This window comes from Crotalus tigris, unplaced genomic scaffold (assembly GCF_016545835.1).
Source record: "Crotalus tigris isolate CLP2741 ecotype Arizona unplaced genomic scaffold, ASM1654583v1 scf7180000017571.3126492, whole genome shotgun sequence".
In the NCBI taxonomy this organism is placed as follows: Eukaryota; Metazoa; Chordata; class Lepidosauria; order Squamata; family Viperidae; genus Crotalus; species Crotalus tigris.
The window spans coordinates 1,431,467-1,459,462 of record NW_024096482.1 but is presented as its reverse complement, the minus strand read 5'-3'; the positions used below and the strand labels follow the sequence as shown (position 1 = coordinate 1,459,462).

The following is a 27,996-nucleotide window of genomic DNA, read 5'->3' as shown; positions in this document are numbered from 1 at the left end:
TTCTTTTCTGTCTTTGGCTTCTTTTGTATATGTATATATTAAAAAAGAGGGTGTTTTTTTTTTTTTTTGGTCTTATGCTTTTCAGTTAAGTGCTGGGTATAAAGGCATCTTCTTTTACAGTTCCATTGTCCATAGGGAAGGAATCTGTTACATGGAAGGACCAAGAAGTAAATCATAAAGATTAATCAATCTAATCTTTTAGTTTACAATGCCAGTTGCTTGGATATGTATCTAGTAGATAGAAATAATGGAATAGGAAGCAGGTCTGAGGAAAGTACGTTGATCAAGACGTGTTATCTACTGAAATAGTTTGCAAAAGTCTATAGTCTAAATCAGTGCTACTTTGTCATACAAAAGAAAATGAGCATTTCCTGATTCCTTTCACCTTAACAATTCCCTTGACTTTAGCAACATACACATTCAATTATAATTTAAAATTATTAAATCATTTTTAATATTTCTTTACAACTGGTAATTGGACAAAAAGAATAGAAAATTATCAAGCTGCCCCATAAAGGCCCAATGGAGGGACACCAATTTTAATGAGGCATAGTGATATTGGGATGATTTAATGTCACAAATAGCCTATTTTTAATTAGCTATAGTCACCAATTACATAGCAAGCCATGAGTACCGTATATGCCGGCATATTAGGTGACCCGGCGTATAAGACCCCCGTCTTTATCGCCGAGTCGCCTTCCTAGAACGTCGTCTTATACGCCGGAAACTACCAGTATTTCCGGCGTATAAGACGACCCCATCTTTGGCGCCGAGTTTAGCGCTTCCGGAAATCGTCTTATACGCCGGCATATACGGTAGATCCAGTCATCATCATTGGGTTGTCCATAGGATGTAGTCAAAAAATTTAAAATGGTGGCCACAATAAAATAGGCATTGTGTTGCTGTGGCCACCATCTTGTCTTTCTTGACCATATCCTGTAGACAGTCCTGCCTGATAGACTTAAGAGTTTTTCCATTCTTAATGGATATTTCTGTAAGTAAGCAGCTTATTTATTTATGCAGTCTTTACATCTATTAATAACTGATATATACTAACATTTAAGTTAAATTATTGCTTTCACCTGAGGTAAAAGTCAGAACAAAAAAGCAGAAGACCCTTAAAAAGTCATCGTAACTTTTCTTGGATTTTCTTCCTTTCCTACTAATCTGCTTTCACATTTAAGACATCAAGAGCAACATTCCTCTTGATATGCAAGGAAGCTGATTATAAATTTAACAGACTAAACAAATACTTTCCTAATCATATCAATTACCTTCAGATGCAATAAATTAAAATTGGAATCCTTGCTACTTAATTGTATTTAAAAAACCCAAGGTACAGAATTACTTTGAACTATTTCCGTTAAAAAATGCTATATAATGTTATTCTGTACCTAATTTATTCAATCACAGGCAAATAGTTTTAAAACAACCCAACATTCAATTTATCTGAGGGATTTTATTCAGCAGAATTTAACACCAAGTCGACTTCAGTGGATATTCACAATAATGGTAAAATTAAGGGCTACATACCATGAGAATATATAAATTGCAACAAAAATAATTGTGTTCCAACACTGGAGTCAATGTTTAACTTAAAAAATAATTGGCACAATAGGTGGATTAATTTGTTTCATAGTAATGAAGAAATTGAGGCTTAAAATGTAACTAATAAATCAAATTTGTAAAAATATATTTATGCTGAAATATGTCCCCCTAGAAATATGTCTATCAATGTTTTTCAAGCTTGGCTACCTTAAGTTGACTGGGCTTCAACACAGAATTCCCCAGCCAGCTTTCCATTCATCGGAAAGCTGCCAAGTTTGAAAAAAATACTGTTCCAGCAGGAGTCAGAGGACTGATGGGTTTTCCCCGTTGGAGATCAAGAAAGACTCCAATCTTGAAGGAAGGCTGTTTCTGCTTCAATGATCAAATTTTTCCATGGGGGAATCCATCTTTAGAAAGCAAAGCCCAATATACTGAGCTTTGTTCAGATTAAAAGCCTCTTTGGGGAAACTTGGGTTGAAGGTCATTTTTAAAAAAACAATTAAGCGAGTTTGACAGCTTTAAACAAAGCAGCCCTTTTTCTGTCCCTTTGCTAGCAGGGTTTTTTTGAGACAGTTACAATGTTCTACCTATTTTCCAGATTAAAGTAGTAATTGTGAACTTGAGAAAATGCTCTATTATACTGTATACTGTAAGTGGGGATTAACTATGCAAAGGTTTTCCACCTAAAAATCTATGAGGTTAATACAGATGGTCAAAAGGTTGGAGAAATTATAAAGTAGTAATACTGTAATACAATTCTGAGCACCGTTCTTATATATTTGAAGTTACATTGTTGTGATGTAACCTGTTTTTTGAATAACACCATATCATATAATATTCTCCCAATTTAGATAATGGTGCTTTTGTAGAATGTTAATGGGCACGCTTTGTGCATTCCACAATTAGAATATAGGAATTAATTAATTGGTGGCTTCTATTTACTATATTTAAGAGGCTTGCATTGACTTCATTTCCAAACATGAAAATATTACAATGACATATGCAGAAAAAGAGTAAAATAAGGCCATTTAAGATTATCTGAAACTTTGAAAATGATTAAATATATTTGTGGTTATATTTTGAGCTTGTGGTGTATAACTTATCAGCTTTTCTACTGTATAAATGTCAGCTATTACTAATAATAATTCCTCTCCCCAAGAAAAAGAGGAACATGAGAGTGATCAGGGTGATGATCTCTAAAGTTTCAATATATACATAATGAAATTGTTAAAAAAACAATCAGATAATCTTTAATTCTTATGCAATTTTAGTGTTCCTGGACTGCATCAAAAGCCATTCAGGCTATTAATGCATTGTGGAAATTTGTTTTTAACAAACTTGTATGAACCAAAAGAATTGATATTTCCAAGAAATAAATGGAGAAAACAGAACTGCAAAACAAAGACCACAGCTCAGCATAGTGTCTTCAATAACCCAGCTGTATGGTTTCCAGCCTTCATAATTATGCACAGGAAGGAATACCAGAACCTGGCATTTTAGCAGTTAGCAAAAGAACAGTATATATTCCTCTTTAGTAACAATTGCCTCTAATTATGATATGGTAATAAAAATAAGCACATACAGAGATTTAACTTTATAGGATTGAGTTCCAAACGTAGTATTTACATTTCTGTAGATATGGCTCAAAGTGCAAGATACAAAAGGCATGAAATACTGGCAGTCAAAAGTCAACATGAAATATTACCAGTCAACTTTCTGACATAATCATGATTCAATTAGTGATAATTCACTCAATTAATGCAGTCCTTGATTGACATGAGTAACATGCTACGGTCAGAGAAAGAACCCAAGCAAACAAAACATTTCTAGTTAGTTAATTATTGGGGCTATAACTAAACCCATGTAATGTTTATATTCTGCCTGAGGAAATTATGTTTGGCCAGATAGGCAGCAAACTATTTGCTTCTGGATAACTCTCACTGTAATTAAAACACTATTTTTGAAAAGTTGGTGCTAGAGCTAGACCATCACAAATGGAGCATTCATAATGTACTTTTTAACCTCTTATGGTCTTAACTGTACGGAAATATTTGCAATTATCAACTCCTGGCTTATATGTCTTTATGCAAATGAATGTAACTTTATATTCTACATTAAAAACAAAGTGGAATGCCCAGGACAAAACTGAAATGTAATAAACATATCTCTGAAATTGAATATATGTAGTGCTTGAAGGAAAAAATCAGTAGAAGTCTAGAAATTTTCCTTTAAAAGTCTGTTCAAATTTCCCAAACCTCATGTTGTCCAAATTATCTTCCATAGATGAGCCTGATTTTCACCTGAAACATAATTTTTTTAAAAACAGAGCAATGGCATAACAGTATTTTCTTTTCATTGCGGCATATAGCCACCTTGCCGTACAGTCTGCGGAAGGTAGCTTTTGGGCATCTCTTCATTGGTTACCATATCTGTGTTATTTTCAAGCTGCCCAGCCTGTTCCATTAGGTTAGGAAAAAATGCACTTATTAAGTCCTTCCCCTGTTCATCTGTTTCTGGGCCAGATCCACCCATTTGTGATGCTGGAAGCCTGGTAGTATCTTCCTCACTTACTGGAGAAATCTGTTTCGCTTTTTCGAAATCTGTGGCTGTGTCATCCAAGCTGCTATTTTGCTTGAAGTAGCGCTGCTTGGGCACTGAGTGGTCATTTCCAAGCATCTGTTGATCCTCTGGCCTCTCTTCTGAATCTAAGAGAGGCTGTGTAGATTCAGATCTGGCAAAGACTTGCACTGAAGGAATCTGATCCCGGTAGCCACTGGGTATGACAGTTGAGTACTGCACAGTGCTGGAAGTGTTCTGAGCAGGTTCCCCTTCATCGCTATCTGAAACACTTTGTCGAGGAGAAGACATGCAGGATGAACCTCCTATACCACTGCTGTGACCTTCTGAGGCACTCTTCTCTTTCCTAAGCAATTCGAAAGGCTTCAGATCTTGATCTGAGAGGGATTTCTTGTCCTCCGCTTCAATTTCTACAACACTGACGTCAGTAAAACTGCCCTCTGGATATATTTCCTCTTTTGAATTAAAATGCTTTAAAAAAAAGACAAAAGTGTCATTGTAATTATCTGTCATGCAATTTGATTTTAAATCAAAACTACATTCATTTGATGTTATCTTTAGTCTGCCCTCATCATTCCTTCCTTTCTGTCAGAAAGTCAAGCTTCTTCATTCGTAAATTAACGAAGTGCCTCCTTGGCCTTTCAGATTGGACTCTATCTCCCTGAAATGTTCATTACTAAAATACATGATCTGAGAATGAAACGTTTCACAATACAAGTTATACCAGAAGTTCTGCTGAATTTACATTATTCTCCGTACATGCCTGACAGTTCTGCATAATATATAAGATTTGTCCTTTTGATTTTTTAAAAATTAGGTTGTTATATACTGAAGTTTCTAATCTATTAGGAATGCTTTTTAAAAATATATACAAGAAAATATTTACATTTTTGCATTTAGTTGAAGATTTGGCCTGGATTCCAATCAAATTCTTCATCAAATGCAACAGCCTTTTTTCTCCATGTAAACTCTGATTCAACATTAGGTTGACAGAATGGAGGAGATATTTTGTTCTTTTTCAATTTCCCCAACCATATAGCTCTCCATAAGTCAACCCCACAGTCTTAGAGGAGGATGCCACATCTGTGAAATAGTGAAAATTGCCTCTCCCATGCCTTTTTTAATATTTTTGTTAATTAGTTTATAATTTAATTTTGTTTTTTTTTTCCTTTTACCTTAGCTGGTGTCTGTGGTGACCACTGAGCAATCACACTCTTTGAAGGATCAGGCACATTAGGCCAGATGTGTTTCTTAATGCTGGAGAAAAATAATAAAAACTCAAGTAAAAAAATAACAAGTGATATTCAGAATTACACAACACACACACACACACACACACACACACACCCCAGTGTAGCCCTCCCTCCTTTGCTCAATCAAGAATGACCTGCAGTGTGCTGAATATATGGTGCTGTACAAGATAGTACCACTAAGGATACTTACATATCTCGTTTGCTGAAGCAAACTAATACACCCAATAAAGTAACTAGCAGAAATGCTATGCAGATAGGAACAACTATTGCTTCTATTTCTCCATCCTCTGAAAAAGAAAACGTAAAAGGAAATCAGCACATTTTCTTCAAACGTTTATTAGTTTACCTAAAAACAATTTAAAAAACCTCTAAAATAACAAATGAATCATACCTATCCTTTTGGATCATACCTATCCTTAACCATAATGTTTAAATTCACATATTGTGCAAAACAAAAGAAACCCCTCCGACAAAAACAAACAAATCACCTGATTTGTGAATTATGTCACATTCCCAGGGTATGTAATACAGAACGAAGTAATGAAATCATCTATACATGACTTTCAAGTGGTCCAAAAAAGGAGGAATTCTAATGGGTACTTAGGAGGTATTTCATCCCAAGCTGATTATTTTAAAAATTGAAATATTTATATACAAAACTTACCAAATCTATTTGTAGAAAATGTAAACTGAGGACCAGCTGTTCCTCCACTTTCTGTGTATGCTGTCATATGCACGACATACAAAGTATTACTTAATAAAGATGATAGTAAGTACTCTGTTTTTGAAGGGTCCACAGCCACAACTAGAAATTAAAAAAATGGATTGACAACATTTTACATTAAATCTATCCAAACTAGCATTCTCTAACCTTAATCCAAATAAGAACATTTAGATCTGATCTCAGTATAGTTCATCCTTCATTTCTAATTTTATTAATTCTGTCAAAATATGAGCTCCCTGTAGTTACGCATTGAATGGTCAGCTCAATATCAATATTACTGCACATCATAACATGCACATACTGTATTGGATGAAATATGATGGCAACTCAGTATCTGTCGGTAATTTGTTCTGGAAGATGTGACGAATACTAAAACTGATGTTCCATACAGTTGGAACCATAACAGAGCTGCTTAGTGGAAGAGATTTAAACATGACCCTCCTCCCAGATCTGATTGGATTAGATGTAATTGAAGAGAGGCGGTCCCTCAGATAATCTGTCCCATGGCATGAAAGGCTTTATAGATCATCACTAGCATTTTGTATTACGAAATGTATTACACCCAGAATAAAACTGGCAACCAAGGCAGCCCACAGAATGGAGGCATATGTGCTGATGGAGAGGCTGCTCATGCAGCCACATTTTGCACCAGCTAAAGCTTCTAAATACTATTTAAGGGCAGTCCCATGTAGAGTGCATCATATAGAGTGCAATATATATGAAAGATTAACAATTCATGAATAATGTGGCAGGAATACCACAACATAGTACAAGACTGTTTGTCCACAAGAGTCTTTGTGTACAAGAAGCAACTGACAAGTAAAGTTCATCCACAAAAATCTAGATGAATACTAGATGGAAGCCAGAGTTAGTTTTCTATAACTCTTTGCTACCATGTAGTGATTTAGCCTGAATCTGGTAAAGCGTAAAGTAAAGTTTGAAACCTTGGGCTAGGATATTGTTCAAATAACTAAAAATTAACAACACAATTACCTCTTTCATCTCCATTCACTGTTCTATAAGAAATGGTGTAGTTTTTGATAAACCCATTTTGTTCCTCCACCGAGAGAGGTTCCCATTCTAAAATAGCTTCAAACTTTCCAAGTTTCTTTGTTCGAACAGTAGGTCCAGTAGCAGGAACTATGAATCAAGAGTATTTTTAAAAGTTTTTTTTTTCTAAAGACCAACTTCTCTCATAAACAAGCTCTATTATGTAAGTTACATAAGTGCAGAATGAAAGGAAATGAGAAATTACCCAATAATGGCTTTTGGGATTTGTCTGTAGATGAAGTAGAGCAAAATGCTGAAAGACTATTAAAGGGACAGCTTACTAGAACTATATTAACTTTTATGAAGAAGCAGCACTAGCTGCCACCATACTATCAAGCAGTTCAAGGTTTTTTTGGGAAACTTATAAATGGCTGTTTGCATTCACCAAAAACATTGCAGTCCAATAACCTTGCTCAATGTTAGTTGGCGCATCAATATTTCATCTAGGCTTTTAAAAAAAAATACATGTTATTGCATCCCATTTCTTTCTCTTTCTTTCACTGTCATATTTTATGACTGAAGCTAAGTTCTTATAGCTTTACTGTTTTGTACTCGACTTTGGTATAAATTAATAATGAAAATTAGGCAAGGTTTATAAATAATATGATAAACCAATTACTGTATTGTGGCATCCTCAAGAAAGCACTTACAGTGGTAGTAAACTTACCATCTTGTTGAAGATAGGCCTGTGTTGATTCTCCTTCTCCTTGCCCACCAATATATAATGGATACACTGTTATTATGTAACACTTGTATGGCTTTACAGTCCCTAAAAAAAGAATTGTACAGGTTGTATTTATATAAATTAAAAATGCTAGTTTTATGTTAAGAAACAAAAGATACCCTCTCACAGACATAGAGAGAAATTTAACTTGTTTAGTAACTATTTTCAGACACATCTGAAAACAACCAGATACTGCTAGGTACAGCGGCCAGAAGTTGCTTGTGCATTAGAAATGCATGAAAACTTTCTCCTTTTTTTGCAGTTGTTTAATATTGCTTGCAAGCTGCTTTAAGATTATTGTTATCCTAAAAGGCAAGATATAAATAATTGTAATAAATGTATATAAAGCTTGAAGACAATTTGCATTCTCCACAAATTAGCTCTGGTGGTACAGGTAGTCTTTGAGCTATGACTATAATGGAGCCTGCCCTTTACTGATCCTAAGTCACAACACATGTTAATGGGTGACGTAACCAACCTGATTTAACAACTTTTTTTGCAGTGTTGTTAAGCACTGCAGTTGTTAAGCACTGCAATCATTAACAATGGTTCATTATAAACACAGTTTTGCTGAAAACGAGACATAATTACTGACTTTTTTTTGCAAAACTGTCATAAAATGACATGTGGTCATGGGTCATTGCAAATAGGCATAAATGAGGCCATGTTGTTGAGTACCTAAAGTACAGTCACATGACTGTAGAGTAGTGGTGTGTCTCCCCAATCCAAGACCCCTTTTTTGAGTCTGTCGTAACTTCTAATGGTTGTTAAACAACTGGTTGTAAGTTGAGGACTACCTGCATGTGTCCCATTACAATCCATCTACTAGACAAATATATTACATTTTCATGCAATGCTATTTTTCTGATGAAGAAGCAAGCATGAGGGAAAGCAAAAGGCAAGAGATTATTCACTGGAAATCACTGTTGGATTTTGATGAAATAGTGATCATAGAAATAAACCATTTAATACATAAATGATTTTCTTATTGTTGGGGAAACAGAAAATAAAATATAATCAGAACAGCAGGATTACTCTAACACATTTTTAAAAATAAAAAGATGCTTGATTAAAGTAGTAATGTCTTTACTTATAAGATCAATTTATAAATTTTTCAATCTCTAAGCCAGTGGTGGCAAACCTATGGCACAAGTGCCAGAGGAGCACTCAGGAGCCCTCTCTGTGGGCACACGTGCCGTCGCCCCAGCCCTGCCTCCCCCCGCGGCCCCCTCTACACCAGCAGCCCCCCTGGAGGAGAATCGCCCCCAGGCATGGCCTGCTTGGAGCAGCGCAGCCAAGGATATGGCAGCCGGGCAGTGGGGACAAGACTCTGCCCTTGCGCCCTGTTGCAAAAAGTTGATGCTGCGTAGCCGCCATGGCGCTGCCACGCAGCATCAACAATCTGTGGCAGGCCGTGGAGGTGGTGGTGGGTGGCCCTGCGGGTGCGTGGGGAGGGGCAGTTTTTGGGCACTCGGTCTCTAAAAGGTTCGCCATTACTGCTCTAAGCAATCTCTGTTCTGAATTGCTAGAAGAAAGAAGCTGCAGTTGATGGCATTCTGCTGATGCAGAAGTATAATTCTAGTTCTGTCATACATATTCTAAGACTCACTGCTAATATTAAAAACAAAATTGTGAGAATGAACTATGTCAAAAATACACAACATTATCTTAGTTTGTCAAATATTTTGAATGTAGAGAAATGTTCAAACATTTGAGATTTGACCTACTTCTCCATTTTTACTTGTAGTGGCTAATAGTCCTTTGTATAAAACAAACTCCAACAATAAAAATTAATCGGAAATGTGGATATCAAGGATTTATCACTTGGCAGAATCAGAGAAGGATGTGGGAATAGTTGTAAAAAAAAAAAACTTCCATGTGAAAGTCTCTCCTTTACCAGCTTTTTTACTTAGCAGCTAAAATAAAAGGAATAACATCCTTACAGCTAACATTTATTCTGGCCTGCTTTATGTATTACAAGCTTTAAATAACAGCCTGCTACAAAAAAAAAAATCCTATTTATTTCTAAAATTCTAAATCAGTTTCCAAATCTGCTCCATAAGAAGTTTCAAAATTCTTATTTTGAAACAACTTATTTTATCAGTCTGCCCCCAATGTTGTTTTCTAGGCTTTCTCTGAGCACACTGCTGAGATGGCATCTGTACTAAAGGTTCAAAACAAAATTTCTTTAAGGTTCAATGACCTGCAAACTGACAGGGCATACAGTGGGAATTTGAACAGCAAAGAAACGTATTTCTTATGTCATAATTAAGTCACAATTCTATCAGGCAACAGAATAGTGATTTTAGTTGTTTTGTCAAAATGATGTCATTCTGGAATTATTGTATTGAGGAAAAACGTATTTGTAACATGAAAATTCCTACTAACTGATGCAATTTTATTTATTTATTTAGTACATTTTATGCTGCTCATCTCCCCTACAAGGTGACTATGGGCAGCTTACGGGTTATGAAAAAAAGGAAAATAAAAACTGTACTAATTTCCAACTCTACAACAATATATTGGCTTGCAAGCTATCTCCAGGTTAGAGGTCCTAGCTTATACGGAAAAGTAGTATATTGGCTTGAAAATGCTGAAATGCTAACATTCACTTTTACTGTTAGTTATGAATACTGCTTGTCCCACAGGTATGATTAAGGCCAGTAACATAGGAAGCCTGCAGATTTAGATTTAATTTCTTTTTTATATCTTAGGCCTTAATTTCTTTCATTTACTATTTCTTATAAATAAATTTATAAGATGTATTATAATTATATTTATATTATTTATAAATGCATATTATTTCTTATTCCTTTTCTGCACTTTGCATGTTTTTTACATTAAAAGATATAGCATGGTGGGTATAGCATATAAAAAATAAGGGTTGGTTTTATTTTAAAAGGAAATAAGTGCATCTAAAGAATTTTTCAATCCATTGTATAAATGACAGATTATTCTCTAGGATTACCTTTTAAAAATGTTCTCTGTTTTGAGCCAGGTTCCTGCTGCCATTCAGTAGGACAGCTTAAATTGCTACATGTTTCTTGCCATTCAATTATATATTTACTAACTGACTCTTTGGGAGCTGTCCAATTTACCCAGAGTTTGCCACCTTCAGGAAATGCAACAATATTCTTCACAGGAGCTGAAATTAGAAAAAAAAAACACCTTAATTCTGCAAGAGATATAAAGTGAAAATTGTAGCATTCTAAAAAGTTCCTAATTTTAACATCAAAATTCAATTGAAGACTCTTATTTGAAATATAATACAGCTGGCCATATGAACAATCCAATCCCAACGTATTTCTGATCAAGCCAGAGAGGATGTATATGGTCACATATAAGAAAACATTAGAACTAGAACAAGATTTCAAGGGTTTTTTAACACTGAGAGCAAGAGAGAGAATTCAGATATTAGAGCACTTTTACTATTCTCATCTTGACAGGCTATGTTCAATAGTTTAAAACTTTTTTAAATTCTCATATCTGACATCCCTATAGCAACAAATGTATTTTAGGAAAGGAAAATAAATTGTAGTATGTATTCTACAGAATACCTATTGAAATTTTATTTATTAAATTTCTATGTCACCCATCTCACTGATAGAGCAAACTTTGGCTGGCTTACAATATAATAAAAAGTAAAATGCACCCAAAACAATTACCATTAGAAAAACTGAATTAAAAAAAGCTAAAAATCAAGATGATGCGTGGTCTGGGGGATAGAGATTTTCTCTAGCTGGTCAGCCACCCCCCAACATAGCAGGCCTGTCGGAACCCATAGCTAAGCAGCAGGGCTAAGTTTTGAGGCTCTTCTGGAAGGCCAGGAGGTGCGAGGGTGAACCTTAGCTCTGACGAGAGAATATTCAACAGTGTGGGAGCCACGGCAGAGAAGGTCTTCTCATGGACCCTGCCAACTGACATTCTTTGGCCAACAGAATCCAAAGGTGGCCTTTTTCATTGGAACAAGTGTGGTGGGCTAGTCAATTGAAGTGAGACGGTTCTTCAGATATTTTAGAACCACATATTATTATATCATAAGCCAGTTGTTCAACTGAAACTTTAAGATCTAATTGGGATTCTTGTATATATAAGAAGTATCATATTTAAGATACCTAAATGGAATATTTTATCTATTCAATAACAGAACTAATCAAAATAATTGCTACAGCTAGGTTGTTGCAATAAAGATGAAATTTTTCCTTAAATTTATTTATCTTTGAAGAAAACCGAAGACAAGTTTTTTTTAGATAGTCATTTCAAACAGAAGAAAAATCTTCAAAATAACAGATTAGTCTGAATAATTTAAAGTGTACTAAGCTCCTCCTCTTATTTTCCCCACAATAACAACCCTGTGATGAGAAATGGGCTTAGAGTGAGTGACTAGCCCAAGGCCACCTAGCTGAATTTCATAGCTAAGGCAGGATTTGAACCCATAGTCTCTTGCTTTCTCGCCTGGTTCCTAAACCACTAAACCAAACTGGCTTCAATAAAATTGGACTACCCATAGAAAAACAAAAGTAGTCTAGTATTAACGTTAATATTTAGAATTTTTCTACCTCACTAAATTATGCGAAAATTTTTACCTTTTGAATTAGTTGCTGGAATAAGCAAAACTGATGTAGGAGATTTACCAACTTTGTTAAATGCTGTAACGCTCACATAGTATGTCCCATTTTGTACATTTAAAATCAGTTGCGTGGTATTCAGAGTGTAATATCTAGTTGGAAAAGAAAGTGGCGGTCTTCCTGAAATAGATACTTCATATTTCAAAATTACTCCATTTGCTTCAGAAGGAGTCAACTCCTGTTAAAAAGTAAATTTATTTAGAGATGATATATGAAGGAAATGCTTTGTACACATCCAGATGTTCATCCAACTAACCTAGCATTTCTGTTCCAAACTAGTAGTGGGTTATAAGTTAAGTAGGCCAATTCTCAATCTTTTTATCCAAGATCTTTTTACAAGCGGCTTTGTCAGGAAAAGAATAAGGGACCTTACTGTATGAAAAATTAATTTACAGGAAATGCTCTCAAAGGTTTATGGACTGAATCTAGTATTTCTATCTACTTTTTTATCCTAGGAAAAATCTAAATGGTAAAAAAAGAAAGAATATCACCTAAAAAATCACAAATACTTTGTTTACTAGAACAGAACTTAATGCATCAAATGGAGGGTATTACAGACTGAACGTGTAACAAGATATCAACCTTGGAGGTGGTCCAGACAAGAAGCTCACCCTGAAATATTAGCTCTACTTTATTATAAGGTTACATTAACAATATCTTGCAAGTCTGTTTTTCTTTTCGGTTACCTTTACAGCATGGAGGATCCCTTCTGAGACATTTGTCATGCCCTCATTACTTCTGAGGGCTAAGTTGCCTCTTAACCAACCTGTCCTTTGCTGTGGCTCTTTCCTGTCTTGCAAAGTTATTCCTATCTACCATTACACAGGCTTTGTTCCCAAAAGGTCACTTTCTGTTATTCTTTTTATTTCAGACATTGGTAGAAATAATGTTCATCAATATTTGGAAACTGATCAAGATGATCAGAAGACAGAATTACAATTACGTGTTCCAAATATATAGGAATCACTTGAGAATGCTTACAAAGAAATCAAATTAATAGCTGTGTTATACATTCAATTTTGATGTCATTGTTAATTTCTTAGAAAAGTTAACATGCAGTGGTAGGGTAATCTATCTGTCTACCTGAAACAGAGCATAATCTAATTATGCTTCATTAACTCTGCTGCTTTTAACTACATTTTGTTAAATGTTATAGGCCAGAGGTCCCCAACCTTAAGGGCACAAGGGACAGGTTATGTGGAGAGAGGTTTTTCCACAGACCGGAAGGGGCGTGGTTTTGTGTGCTGCCTGCATCCTGAGGATGGGGCTTTCCTTGTTTGTGCGGACCGGTTTATGGCATCCCATGCCCCGGTACTGGTCCACGGACCGGAGGTTGGGGACCCGTTACAGGCTAAAACCTGATTTCCTTACCAGCGTCAATAGACATTGACATCAATCATGCTCTTATGCTTTTTTCAAGAAATTCCATTCAAAGCAGAATATGATCCAAACTCTTACCTTTTAAGACTTCTACAACCCAGTGAAATATATGTATATATGCTTATAACTGAGGATTTATGTATGCAACTTGACCCTTAGAATACACAGCACCAAAGGCTAGAAAACCTTTACATATATTTTATGTATTAAAAAAAGTTTTACATAATTTTTCATATATTTTCATATTCTCCAAAGAAAGGTGTATATGGTCTTGAAAAGCCTCTAGAGCAGGCCACGGACCGGTACTGGGCCATAGCTCTTTGGTAACTGGGCCACCAAAGCAGCAGATGAGCACATGAAGCTTCATTTTACATGTGCGGGATTTAGGTTGCACGTGCGAAGCTATTCTGTCCCAGCCTTCAAAACCACCAAAGCCGCTGCCACCAGTCCAAAGATGGGGGCCCCAGCTGTAGAGAGTTCTTAAAGTTTCTCCACCCCTTCCCACGTTCACTGAATTGTAATTTTTATAATTAACTGAAAAAATGATTAAACATATGGGAAGCAATTAAATTAGATCATAAATAGATCTTGTCGTGACCTTAGCTACTTTTTGGAATAGATTCATGATGTTTAAAAGCCAAGCATAGTCCTCAGAACAATGCAAATCCCTTACACCAGTGTTTTTCAGCCAAGCCAACTATCTGACTAGGAAATTCTAATAGTTGAAATCTAAACATCTTAAAGTTGCCAAATTTGAGAAACACTATTTTACACTATGTTTTGTTTTACTATTTACATCTATCCCAAAGGATACTTCATGAAGTTGCTGTCCTAAGAATGGCAGTGATATACATTATAACACTACACATTTACTTGCAATATATAAAAGTATTAGAACAGGAAAGATACATATTGTTGCCAAGAACATCAAAAGCCAGACATTCGTGATATATAATTTTTTCCTACCTTCCAAAGAAGGCCTAATGTCCAATTTCCTGTCGAGTAAGATGTTTTAATGTTACGCCAAAGAACTGGTCCTTTAGATGGTCCTAACAGAGGATAAAATCCAAATATCTAGAATTCAGAAAATTTCACTATTCATTTTATTTGATGCATATTTATCAAAATTAAAAAATCTGTCTTAAGTCAATTTGACATATGCGCCATTGTAATAATGTAGTATTAATGGCAGATATATGTTATATATGTTAATCTTCTGTTGATATTAAATATCCCATGGCAGCATTTAAAAGTTATGAAGTATTAGACTTCCATAGTACTGTACATCATACAACTTTCACCCAAGAGTCCTTTTCTCTGCATAATTTGTGGATTATTACTATGAGTTTTCATACAAAGGAAAAAAATGCTGAATAATTTACAGAAGATAGAAAATCTCAGCCTCTATAATTTTTATCCATATTATCGGGGGGGGGGGGGGAATCTCCTATAATATTGTAAGATTTTGTGTGATCTGCCCTGCATTTTTTCCATGATCTTAAAAGTCATTTTAATCCTTTACTCAGGCAGGCAGAGCCATCTTGAGCCCTAATTGAATTTGAAACACACAATCCTCAAAAGAATATCATGATTGTTTTTATATAACCAATGTTGATTGCTGAAGCAAAAATAATTACTAATTTCAGAGACGTTATTAATATTTTTTAGTATCAGATCTCCCATGCTTGACAGTAATGATCATCCATTTTCAGGCTCTTTGCTCATGGAGTTATAGATCTCCTTTTATGCTTTTTTTCAGTTTTTTAGGATAACTTGTGTAGACATATAACTATTTCACGTTTTGAATCTTGGGCCAACGTAAACAATTAAATAACACTTACTGTCTTCAGCAGTGAATCCAATTACTTCATTCCAATCACTCCAGTACTTTGACAAAGAAACTGCACAACACAGTCTAATCTGATATGCTGTATTTGGCCTGAGTTCCTGGAGAGTAAATGAAGTTCTCGGTGAAGCTGTATCTTCAGGAGGAATCTGAAAATAAAGCTGAATTTTGTAAGTCTTATGATATTATAATATTTACTCATTATGATTTTAAAACTGCCAAGTTGTATGTTCTTTTTTAAAGTCTTAAAAGGGCATTTACAGCCATTTGCAGCATCCCACAGTTTCACCACACTTTGTTTTTTTTTGCCAGAAACAAGCATTTATTTCCGGTTTCTGGCAAAAAAAGTCCATTGGGGAAAATGGTTTCACTTAACGCCTGCCACAAAAAAGCAATAAAATTGATCTATAAAATACTCAGATGTAGTCTGGGGGTCAATTTGTAAATTCAAAGCAAAATGTCTGTTTTTTATTGCCATAGTACACTCTTTTATTTGGAAACATATTTGGTCAGTAGCTTCATAAAGTTTTTCCAATATAAGTTTATAGTCAAGTTGAACATTAGATTTCTCCATTTCACGGAAAATTAGGAACAATCTATCTTTAGTAGAGGCTGTGTTCAAAGAACATTTAATCAGTATCCACCCCCACAAATACAGCTGTTGAATTTCTTTGTCTTTTCCTTTTTATGGTAGTCTGAAGATCAAAGCCAGTCTCACCAACAGAAAAAGAAATAATGCAATTTTAACTTTTTCCACAAGGTGTCCTCAGTAGAATATAAAATCTCCTCCCAGACACCAGAAATATCATTAACAAGATCAGAAAACACAGAAAAAAGGAGAATTCTTCAAATGTAGACAAAGTCCAATAGTAGTTTCAATATTCAATATTAAAAAGATTTTCCAAGACCCCAAAGTGAATAAAAATAAAAATAGAGAGAATAAAAGTCACTTTAAATTAATTCAATCCATAAGCTTCTTTTTCCTACACTCACCAACGCTGCCTTCTCAGAGCAAGGAAATGATTTCAAAAGTGCTTTTTACAGGCACACACACACACACACAAAAGGAGAACCAAGAGAGGAAGAGAAAAAAGTCTCACCCAGCTCAGCCACGGTGGTTCCTGTGCTTAGATGTTTTTCTGACTTCTGGTTTCAGTGGTAAGGTGAGCGGCCATTTTACTGGCCGCTCTTTCCACCGTCAGCCCAAAGGAGCAATCTCGGGCCGTGGAAGAAGCTGCCGCTCTCCCACGGACAACGAGGACCTCCTCAGTGATAGCTGCCCCTCCAGGGCAGCTTTTCGATCCAATTAAGGGTCTACCAGCAGCGGAGAATCAGCTGGCGAAGAGAGCAGTCTCTTCGCATAGCTGCGAGCGCCGCGATCCTGAACAACAGAAGCAGAATCAACTAAGATTAAAGAAGATTTTATTTTACTTTATATGCATGCTGATGAGATCTCCAAGGAACCAAAAAGAACTGTAACTGAACCACTTACAACTTTAAAATCAACAGAAATGAACAGACAAGCTCAACTAACTGAAAACTATGGCAGCTTGGATAAGCATCTATTAACTACAAAATTGGACATAACTGAGCCTGTTATTCAACAGTTTCAAATGTGGAGACGACTCTTTAAAACAACAAGGGATTACTTACAAACAAGCTAGGTCTTTAAAACAGAAAAGGAGACGCTCTTGTTTGACTCAAAGGATACTACAAGGCATAAAAAGTGACTTATTCATTGATATAGAGGTGGTGTTATGAAAACCTGTTTGGCATAAAAAGAAAGCTAGAATAAGATTTAAGAGTTTTGACTTAAGGCTCTATATATTGGATTTTAAGGCTTACTAGATATGGATTAATTTATGGCTTAAGATGGTTAAATAAGATGTTAGATTGAATAAAAATTAATTAAAAATTTGAATTTAATAAGAAGACATTTGTCTATATATTAATATGTTTGTTGTGGTAATAGTAATTTTGGGAGGAGGTTAAAGGAGTTTGATACAGATATTGAGGGAGTGATAGATTATAAAATATAAAAGAAATAGAAAGGTATTTTTTTTGTTTTGTCTGTTTTTTTCTTTGTTTTTTTTCCCTTTCCCTCTTTTCTTTTTTTGAATTAATGTTTTTATTATTAGGAATGCTAGCTATTTTGTAATGGAAGAAGAATAAGAAAAAAAGAAGAAAAAAAAGAAATATAAAAAAAAAGAAAAAAAAGAAATGATATCCACAAATGTTTATTGATTATGTTAAGGAAAAAGGGAATCAGGAGACACCCGAAGTGTTAATTATGTATTTAGATTAGCAATATGGAAGATAGTAACTGAAATAGTAAAGCTTAATACAGGATTTGGACTTATTTAGATGAAATGTTACCAAGAAAAAAGGAATGATATTAATAAATGAATATTGATTGTGTTAATGGAAAAAAAAATATGGAGAGACATTTGAAGTGCTAATTATGTATTTATGTTAGCAAAATGGAATATAGCAATTGAAATAGTAAAGCTTAATACATGATTTGGATTTATTTAGATGAAATCTTATTGATAACTGTTTTGACTGACTTAGCTGTACTGAAATACATTAACTTGAATATAATATACTACTAGAGGGAATAGAGAGGGGTGCTTTTCTTTTACTTTTTTTTAATGACTTAATCTGATCTTTATGAGTATGACTTTGTATTTGGACAATTGATTGCCCTGCCACCACAGTGATTCTTAAGCACTGGTTTGTAAAATGAAAAAACTAATAAAACTTGTTTTTTTTAAAAAAGCAATAAAATTGGGCAGAGTCACATAATGGCCTACTTACTGAACGCCACAACTTAGAATCATAATTCCAGGCTCAATTGCAGTGATAAGCCGAGGACTATTTATACAGTCATGTGAAAAGGTAAATACATTGCATGTAAACTTTTTTTAAAACATATATCAATATTGGATATCAATATTTTATCTTCATCCAAACAGTAAACAAAGATAAAGATGATATAATCAAACAAAAATAGTATTTACTGCAATCATTTATTCAACAAAAAATTAAGAGATATATCCATTTCCTTGATTCTAATATCTAGTAGAAGTAATTTGAAGTAGGCATTTCTTAACTGCCTACCAGCCTCTGACATTAACCAGATTTCTCCCCCCCCCCCCGACTTCCATGCAGAATTGCTTTGAGATCTACAATATTTATAGGGTTTCTTCCAAGCACAGTCTAATTCTATGACTTTTTTTGCATCAGTCATTAAATGAAACAATTGTTCACTAGGGGCTGGTTTTGCCAAAAACTGAAAGTAAATGCCAAGTTATCAACAAAAATATTGCAAAATGTGGTCATGTGACCATGGGACACTGCAAACAGACATAAATGTGGGTTGGTTGACAAATGCTCCAAATGTGGTCATGTGACTGTGTGGGGGGTGAAGTTTGGTCATCATAACCTTGTAATCAAGTCATAAGTACCCCAGGAGGTTCATCATAACTTTGAACAATTGTTAATTGAGGGCTACTTGTACAGTAAAAGACATTGCCATAATAAAAAATAGCTATAGGATTACCTCATTCCAATCATTCCTGTTCAAGATCTTATATTGAATTTTATATTTTAGTAATTGTTGAGCTTCATTAAATCTGTTTTCCCATGACAGCCTTAAGATTCTAGGAAATTCTCCTGAATTGACGGAAAGCTTATGTGGAGACAGTGGTTTCACTAGGAACAAAGGGAGAAAAAAAATGTTTCATTGTTAAATATACAGATTCCAATAATTTTAACCCCAACATTCTGCATTCAGAACTATATACTTCTTGACATTTAAGATTTGGACCATGCACGAATGTGCTCATAGTCTCTGCTGGCAATTCATTTAACCAAATGCTTTTTTTTTTTTTTTTAAGATTAAATGAAGCTGCCTGAGCCCAGGAAAAACACTCAGGTACTCTAAGGAGCTGATGACAAATTTTATGTACAAGGGGCCCAGATGCTCTGAATCATATTCTTCTTCAAATCCAGACTATTTGTGGGAGGAGAAAGATTTCAAATGTAAAGTGAAAGAATGAGAGTCTTCTAACATTAATTAATGGAAAGGAACATAATTACCATAAGTTATGGGATCAAATTCAATGTGGTCAGATTCAGCTATTCCAAGTTCATTTTTGGCTTCTACCCACATTTCCAAGGTGACAAAAAAGACGACATCAGAAATGGTACACGAATTATTACTATCTTGAGGTATGCAATCAGGATATACTTTAGTTGGCCTACATAAAGAAACACGTTTGATACATTAAATGTATTAATATCTTGACACCATAATAATGTATCTACAACAGTGGTTCTCAACCTTTTTAATGCCGTGACCCCCAACCGGTCATAAGTTGAGGACTACTCAACCGGTCGTAAGTCGAGGACTACTCAACTAGTGCAGCACCGTTTGCAGAATGGGACTTTTGGCGGGCTCAGCAGGGCAGAGAAAGCCTGGACAATTCCTATTGGCTTTGAAAGCCAATAGAATTAGACTCTATTCAAGAGAGTCTATTCTATTGGCTTTCAAAAGCCAATACAATAAAAGGGAGTAGCACAGCTAAGGAAAAGGGGAAAAAAATGGCGGACTGCGTTGTTTGACAACTCCCATGAAATGGTCGTTCGACCCCAAATGGGGTCCCGACCCACAGGTTGAGAATCATTGATCTACAACAGTGGTTCTCAACCTTTCTAATGCCGTGACCCCATAATACAGTTCCCTATGTTGTGGTGACCCCCAAGTGGGTGTGGCCACCAATAAGAGGGAGTAGGACAGCTAGGGAAAAGGGAAAAAAATGGCGGACAGCGTGGTTTGGCGACCCCCGTGAAATGGTCATTCGACCCCAAATGGGGTCCCGACCCACAGGTTGAGAACCACTGATCTACAAGGACACACTCACATAATCTGAGGCATAATTAATCACAACCAAATATCACATAATTAAATGAAATTTACTTTAAGAAGTCAGCTTAAAACTGAATTAAGTTCTCCTTTATTCAAATTGGAACATTTCTTGGAACAAACTGTTAGAATTGCTTATAGTTCACAGGGTAACTGATCCCACAATTTCTGGCTGCATAAAACATTTTAGGTTTGCCATATGAAACCATTCATTTGAAAAGGTTAGAAGTTCCTTTAAAGTTAATTGAACACATACAAGAAATTAGTAGCTCATTTTAAAATATATTTACCATCTATACTTTAAAAAATAATTAGTGCTCAATAATGTATCTCTTCCAGGTTCCCAGGAACATCTTTGAATAAAGGTTGTTACTTGTGTCTGAATCACAACGCAGCTCAAGTTTGTAGGCTTCTCGGGAGGAACTGAAAAAAAAAAAATAGCAAAAATTAGTCCAAAATTTGGGACAACAAAAGGATACATGCAAATAAATTTTCCATCCCTTTTCCTTCATTTACCCTTATCAAGCTTCTGTAGAGTGCTTAAAGTCACTTCTATAAAAAGAATGGGCTGGAATATTTGGATAATCTGCAATTCCCAATTCCCATTCCTTTCTCCTATATCAAAGATCATAGCTAGGATCTTGATTCAAACGAAAAAAGGAAATACAAAAAGCGAGCCTGGAAAAACCTTGCTTGAAGGATCTTTCCAGACTCCCTTCTTTATATTTTCTTGCTTAAGCATCTTTTCATTAATATTAAGCCCAGCACATCTAATACCATAACTGAATTACAATGACAGCAAATATATAGAAATTGTCCATGTGTTTAGAATATTAAATTGCATACCCAAACTCTGAACTAGTGATTTTTCATTCACAATTATAAAGAAAAAACAACTACATGCCTATCTAACCAAACGCTTTTGTACTTTACTAATATTTCAATCTTTTTCAGAAACTTACTTGAAAATTCCATTATTTTAAAAAAAAATTAAACATACTTTCTCAGAAAATACACTCAAATTGTGTAAATGGACAAACATTATATTTTCATTTTTACATGGTACTCAAATATGGGAAAATTATTTAGCCTTTCTAATTACATTTGCCAAAATATTTGTTATACTGATTTGTCTTCTTTTGTATTCAAGTACAGCTAAAATTTAAGAACATGCAATGGAAAGATATTAAAAAAATACGGTAATTTAATATATCCTAGCAGTAGAATTTTATCCATGTTCCCATCCATAGAAAAATTAAAGGACATGACTTACAGCCCAGTTGAATTTGAATTCCATAGATGTTCTGTACCAAACCCCCAGGTACTAAAATGTTGCAAGTCAGAGGAGAAACCAACATAGAAGTATCACTGAATGTTACACTAGAAACAGTTCGATTTATTATGCTATATTGTTCTTTAGGGACAACTGTCGTTTTTGTTTTCCAGATAACTTGCTCAGCATAATAAGAACAATCATCATGGAGAATGCAAAATGCTGTAAAATTGGAACCAGTGGACAACACTACTGGTGACTCTGGGACGATATAGCCACACATGTTCAGAAATCCACCTGAAACTGAGAGAAATGATTAGATTTATTTTTCCATTGGAGAACATACTTATTATTGCTTTAACATAAACAACTATTAAGGTAGAAAAAACAGCAATAGCTTTCTCAAAAGTACACTAGAAAAGCTAACTTCTCTCTTGGGGGGACAAGTGTGATGTCTTACATAAATTACTAGTCACTTTCAAAACATAAACAGAAAACAGAAATATTACATGGTCTTGAGGAGAACAGAACATTCTGCAATTTAATAGAACATTCCCCTCACAAATTGATGAAATTTAGGCTTTCATTCATTTATTTTAGGCTTAAACTCAAGAGGAGCTTGATAATTGCTATCTGTATTAATGTCTATTTGAACTTTAGCATTATGCTAGGAATTAATATGTCTTCTAGGAACTAGTTCTTCTAGAACTAGAATAATATAGTTTATTATTATAGATTTGGAATAGAACCAGTAATTAAAAAATGTAATGAATGAACTGCAAAGAAGTTATATTTCCTTTGGGGTAACATTTTAGAGCATATTAGAGCAAACATGTTAAAATGAGCTGACCTACTGATACTAAGTGTAGCATAATAGAAAGACTGAGCTAAAACATCATTTGATCAAATCTGCCAAGGGCAGATGTAGATTTTCATTGGTATTTTCTGAAAACGCCACTGTATCACTGCAGTTGGCAGCTCATCAAAACATGACAATGAGATTGTTTTTAATTTGGGGGACTCCAAATAAAGTTAAGAACTAGACTCTTATGGGTTCAAACCAATCTAACTGTCTGGTTAGTCCCCCATCGCTCTTGGATCTCCAATTCTTGTACAGTTCCTTTGCTAAATTCAAGTCATAAATCAGTTAGTGTCCTTTAATTCAATTATTAATCTGCTGTTGTCTCATCTTGTTATATTTTATTAGACTCTGTCTTAATAAATTTGAATTAGCATCTATTCAAAAGGTTTTAATTCACTTTAAATAACTAGCACATCAACTCTGAACCTATACAGATTTTTGTTTATACCTATATTCTTTTTCTATAACCTAATTTTCATACTAATACTCAAAATCACTAATGTAATTTAACCACAAATATTAAATCACAGTCCTGTTCAGCATAGCACTATAACTCATTTTTACAGACTTACCTCCAAAGTAGTAAATGCTTAGGAGAACGTAGAGACCTTGCATTGACATGTTCCATTTTGAAAACATTTTGATCCAAGTCACTGTAAAACATATTTATGCAACCTCTTTTTATAACGATGAATCAGTCATTTATTTTTATATAGGTATCTCCTAATAGGTAAGTTCAGCTATCTTAAGCATGATAGAAAGTTCAGTTGAAATCAAACACACACACACACATATACAGGAAGCCGTTAATAACCACTCACTCAGTGACTCTTCAAAATATATCAATTCTTTAATAAAATTCTTCCAAGATATATGATATAGATCAGAATGCTTCAAGCATACAACTGAATCTTTTGCCATTATTTAAGAGGTATGATACATTCTCAGTTCATGGCAAACTAGCATTTCCTACAGTGTGAGCAGTTAAATAGCAGAAGTTTCTTACATGCAAACAAAGAGTCTGTCTGGCACATCATGATAACAAGCTTCCATAGATGTAATGACCATGTAGCATTGGCATATTTGTTTCTTCTCAACAAGCCAAAATTACTGAAAATTCTGATTTGCATATGAAAATGCTTCTATTGATTCCTGGCCAACCTCAGTTCTGAAACTGATATTTTTATCTGACAATGTAAACATCTATTCCTTTTTTAAAAAGACATGAAAATTTATTTCCACTGAAGAAATGAATATTTATCATCAATTTTTGGATAAATATGTAAAGGATGTTTATTACAGTGTAAGAATTTTACATAGGTCTTATAGATACCTTATAGTAAATTGACTATTACTAAAACTTCTTAAAAGAAACACACATAAGGCAATTAAGTTGTCTAACTACCAAATAGCAAGCATGATATAATCATTTCAAAAATCCAAATTCTAAGCAGAATTGGATGTATCTGAGCCATTTCTTCAATCCAGTTAGGCAGAGCCTTATATTTGCATATGTATACATGCACACCTAGAAGCTAGTTCCTTTCAGGGCCAGCAACTTTATCAAAAGCACAGAAAAGAATAGTAAGCAATTAAAATATAGCTAAATCTAGTTTGCATGACAATTCTTCATTCCGATTTACCCTTGCAAACCACTACTGCTTTCACCACATTCATCCACCAATTTTGTCATTGCATTTTGTTCAGTGGTGGGATTCAGCCAGATTGCACCACTTCGGTAGAACCGGTAGCTAATTTTTTGTTGCACAGGCCCAGAATTGACTTCTGGAAGCGGCATCCACACAAAGAACTGGTTGTTCACATATTTAAATCCCACCACTGATTTTGTTCCTTAAGCTTCTCACCTCTCTGAAGATTTTTACACCATAACTCAAGTGTGTCTTTACTTTTGCCTTTATAATTCTCTATCCAATTTCTCAACTTCAGTAAATATTGCAACAATATTCAGACATATCTCAATTATGCATAATACAGTTGCATCTAAAATATTATGGACAAGATGCTCCAAAGAGGGGTGCTACAGCAGGCAAGACTTTCTTCTGGATCCTGCCAGATGGAGTTCTTTGACTGATGAGATCCGAAGTAGGCCCTTCTTGCTAGCATGAGTACTCTGGACTTGTGTAAAGCTCGTGTTTGATTTCATTTGACTGATATTGTTCTTACAGTTAGCAGGGAATGCTGGATGTAGCATGGGAATGGTTAAGACTAGCAATGTTGTCTAACTAATCTTTTCTGCTAAAAAAAAAAGCTACATGAAACTTATTCCATTTTTTTAGAATCCAACCCCACGTTACAATGTTTGATTGCAAACATTTTTTTCTGACATTCCCTTTCCTAAATATTTACATTTGCAAGCATTCAAGTAGAAAAGAAGAGTGACTTTGCAAAAGATATTTATGTTATATATTAGGAACTTTATAATTTCTGTGAAAAGGTAGCAAGATGTTATATGAAACAGGAAAACAATAACAACAAAGCCTTCCTTTTATGTGTTTGAGAGCAATTGAGGAATTTCCTTAAGAACATTGTTCTGGCTGCTGCTACTCCTTTCTACTATTTATAGAAAAGTATTAACTTAAGAGGGTTAACAGCCATCAAATACCAGAAAATCATGTTTTCAAGAGTATTCAAAATACAACTCATATTTGCCAGGACATGTGCATGCAGGAAATTAAGTTCACATGTGTGACAGCATTACATTTTTCTGCGGAATTTCCCTTATTGGGCACACAGACTCTCCCCATATGATGCAGTTTAGTTATTACTTAAAATAAACATCAGAGCTGTTCAGTTATAAGTAGTGCTTCAAAGTTTATTAAAATTGGTAGATATTACAGTACTGCTAATTACCAAACTCTTTCTGAATTATAACACATAGTAGTTATTTACTTGTAACTTTTCCTATATTAATGTAAAAAATACAGAATTTTTATAAACCAATTTAATTGAGAAAGGGTGAGGGAGAAAAGAAAAATAAGGAGAGGAAGAAGAGAAACAAAGGTAAACAGGTATATAATTAAGTGCAATTATAGGTACTGGAATTTAAATAGTGTGAAGTACAGGTGATATACATTGTACAGAACTGCATTCTAGCTCTTCGTGATAAAGCTTGTACAATTGGGAAGAATAAGCAGATGCTTCAGTACACACACACACAGAGACAAAAACACTTCCTAAACATGGATCACTGAACTGTAATTGAGAAGAATTCTAGATGTCCTTCCTGACACCCAGATTTTATACATACCATAAGAAGTCCTCAACTTAGAACTATTTGTTTAGTGACCATTCAAAGTTACAATGGCCCTGAAAAAAGTGATAACCAGTTTTCACACTTATGACCAATGCAGCATCCCCATAGTCATGTGATCAATGTACAGGCACTTGGCAACTAGCATGTATTTATGACAGTTACATTCCCCTGGGGTCATGTGATCATCATTTGTAACCTTCCCAGCTGGCTTCTGACAAGCAAAGTCAATGGGAGAAACCAGATTCCCTTAATGACCAGATGATTCACTTAACAACTGCAGTGATTCACTTCACTGTGGCAAAAAGGTTGTAAAATGGGGCAAAACACACTTAATTGCCTTCCTTAGCAATTGAAATTTTGGCTCAATTGTGGTCGTAAGCTGAGGACTACCTGTACACTGCAAGCCCGTACATCTAATCTGCATTAGGCATTCCATGTGGTCCTATGAGATAAATCCCCAAGTCAAGGTTTCTATTTGTACAAGAACATACAGATACAAAAAAGCAGATTACTACAATCCAGAGATTTAGAATTTTAAAGTAGTTTAGGAGGATAAAAAGATAGGCAGGACTACAGAGAGCCATGAATGAATTCATGCTGAGACCAAATGATTACAGGTAAAACTTGACTATCAATCACAACCAAGATCAGAATTTATTACTAAGCAAGGCAGTTAATTGAGTTTTGTTCCAATTTTCCAACCTTTTTTTGCTATATGACCATGAATCACAGTCACTAAGCAAATCTCGCTTCCCCTATTGACTTTGTGAAAAGCCAGCTGGGAAGGCCACAAATGGCAATCTTGTGACCCAGGAACACTGCAACTATTGTAAATACATGCTGACTGCCAAGCACCTAAGTGGGAGGAAGGGTTGTAAGTCACTTCTTTCAGCACCAGTGTAACTTCCAGCCATCACTAAATGGATGGTTGTAAAAAAAAGCGCTCGGAAATCCCACCCGCCCACTTTTTGCTCCCAAGGCTGCAATTAGAAGCGGATGGGTTGAAAAACACGGCGGCGCCAGTCTGATCCGGAGAGCGGAAAATGGACTCCGCTCGTGGACTGACTGACCGAAGAGCTCTTTAAAATGATAGCAGCAGGCACCCCAAGCCCGGCAGTCCTAATGGGCGCCGAGGGAGATTCCTGGATTCCTTCGGGCCCTCCGACGCCCAAAGTTTCCTATCTCCAGGGCCTAAGGAAAAGAACCAGCGTTCCCCCCGGGGGTCGAGGGAAGGTTTTTTTTCGGCCGCCCCTAGGCAACTGCCATATCCCCCTTCCTTTGGCCTGGCTCGGCGGCTGCCCTTCTCCCGCTCCCCTTTTCCAAAACGAGCTAAGAGGAACGGGGGTAGAACTCGTGACACACCCTACCCTCGACGTCTCCTCCCCGCCACTCACCGCTTCGCGTCTCCTCCAGGCTACTTGCGCAACCGCTGCAGGCCCCGAACCATCGCCCTCCAGCCTAGCAGCAGAGACGTCTTTGGTACCGACTGCTCGGCTATAACTGCAGCGACGCGGCGCACGGGAAGGACCCGTTCGGGACGCCATTGGCAGGCATGGTGGTCACGTGAAGCCATGGGCGTGGCAAGCGGAGAGGAGGCGCTTCCCGTAACGGGGTTTCTGGCTGCTCGGATGCCGGGCAATTGGTCCCAAAAGGGGAACGGCGGGGCGGAGGGGGGCCCGACAGGGATTGGCCGTAGGGAAAGGAGCCCTGAGTGAGGTCTGTGTTGCAGTTGCACCGCTTACTCTGAGGACATCGAACCTTCACTGCGGAGCGGTTATTTTATAGCTGATAGGTTGGGCTGAAATAACATACACCGGGTGTACGTGCGAAAAGAGACTGCGCTCACTTCATTGGGCGCTAAATTGGAAGAGTTTTCTTGAGCCCGGTTGTTAATGTCCAATTAACAGTATGATTATTCGCACAGGCCTGG

The 27,996-nt window shown here is 35.7% G+C and overlaps 1 protein-coding gene across 1 annotated transcript; it reads right to left on the bottom strand.

The window, feature by feature from the left end:
• Window positions 1-34: 34 nt before the first annotated feature.
• On the bottom strand, window positions 35-27,620 carry IL6ST (interleukin 6 signal transducer). The gene is made up of 16 exons (XM_039355499.1): window positions 27,461-27,620; window positions 23,365-23,445; window positions 21,931-22,233; window positions 20,948-21,080; window positions 19,832-19,992; window positions 19,293-19,444; window positions 15,726-15,879; window positions 14,851-14,933; window positions 12,463-12,682; window positions 10,845-11,021; window positions 7,820-7,921; window positions 7,096-7,242; window positions 6,043-6,183; window positions 5,569-5,665; window positions 5,301-5,382; window positions 35-4,596 (listed from the first exon to the last, which is right to left on the bottom strand). The coding sequence occupies exons 2-16, from the start codon at window positions 23,429-23,431 to the stop codon at window positions 3,901-3,903; spliced, it is 2,715 nt and encodes a 904-aa protein (XP_039211433.1). The 5' UTR covers window positions 23,432-23,445; window positions 27,461-27,620; the 3' UTR covers window positions 35-3,900.
• Between the last annotated feature and the right edge of the window lie 376 nt (window positions 27,621-27,996).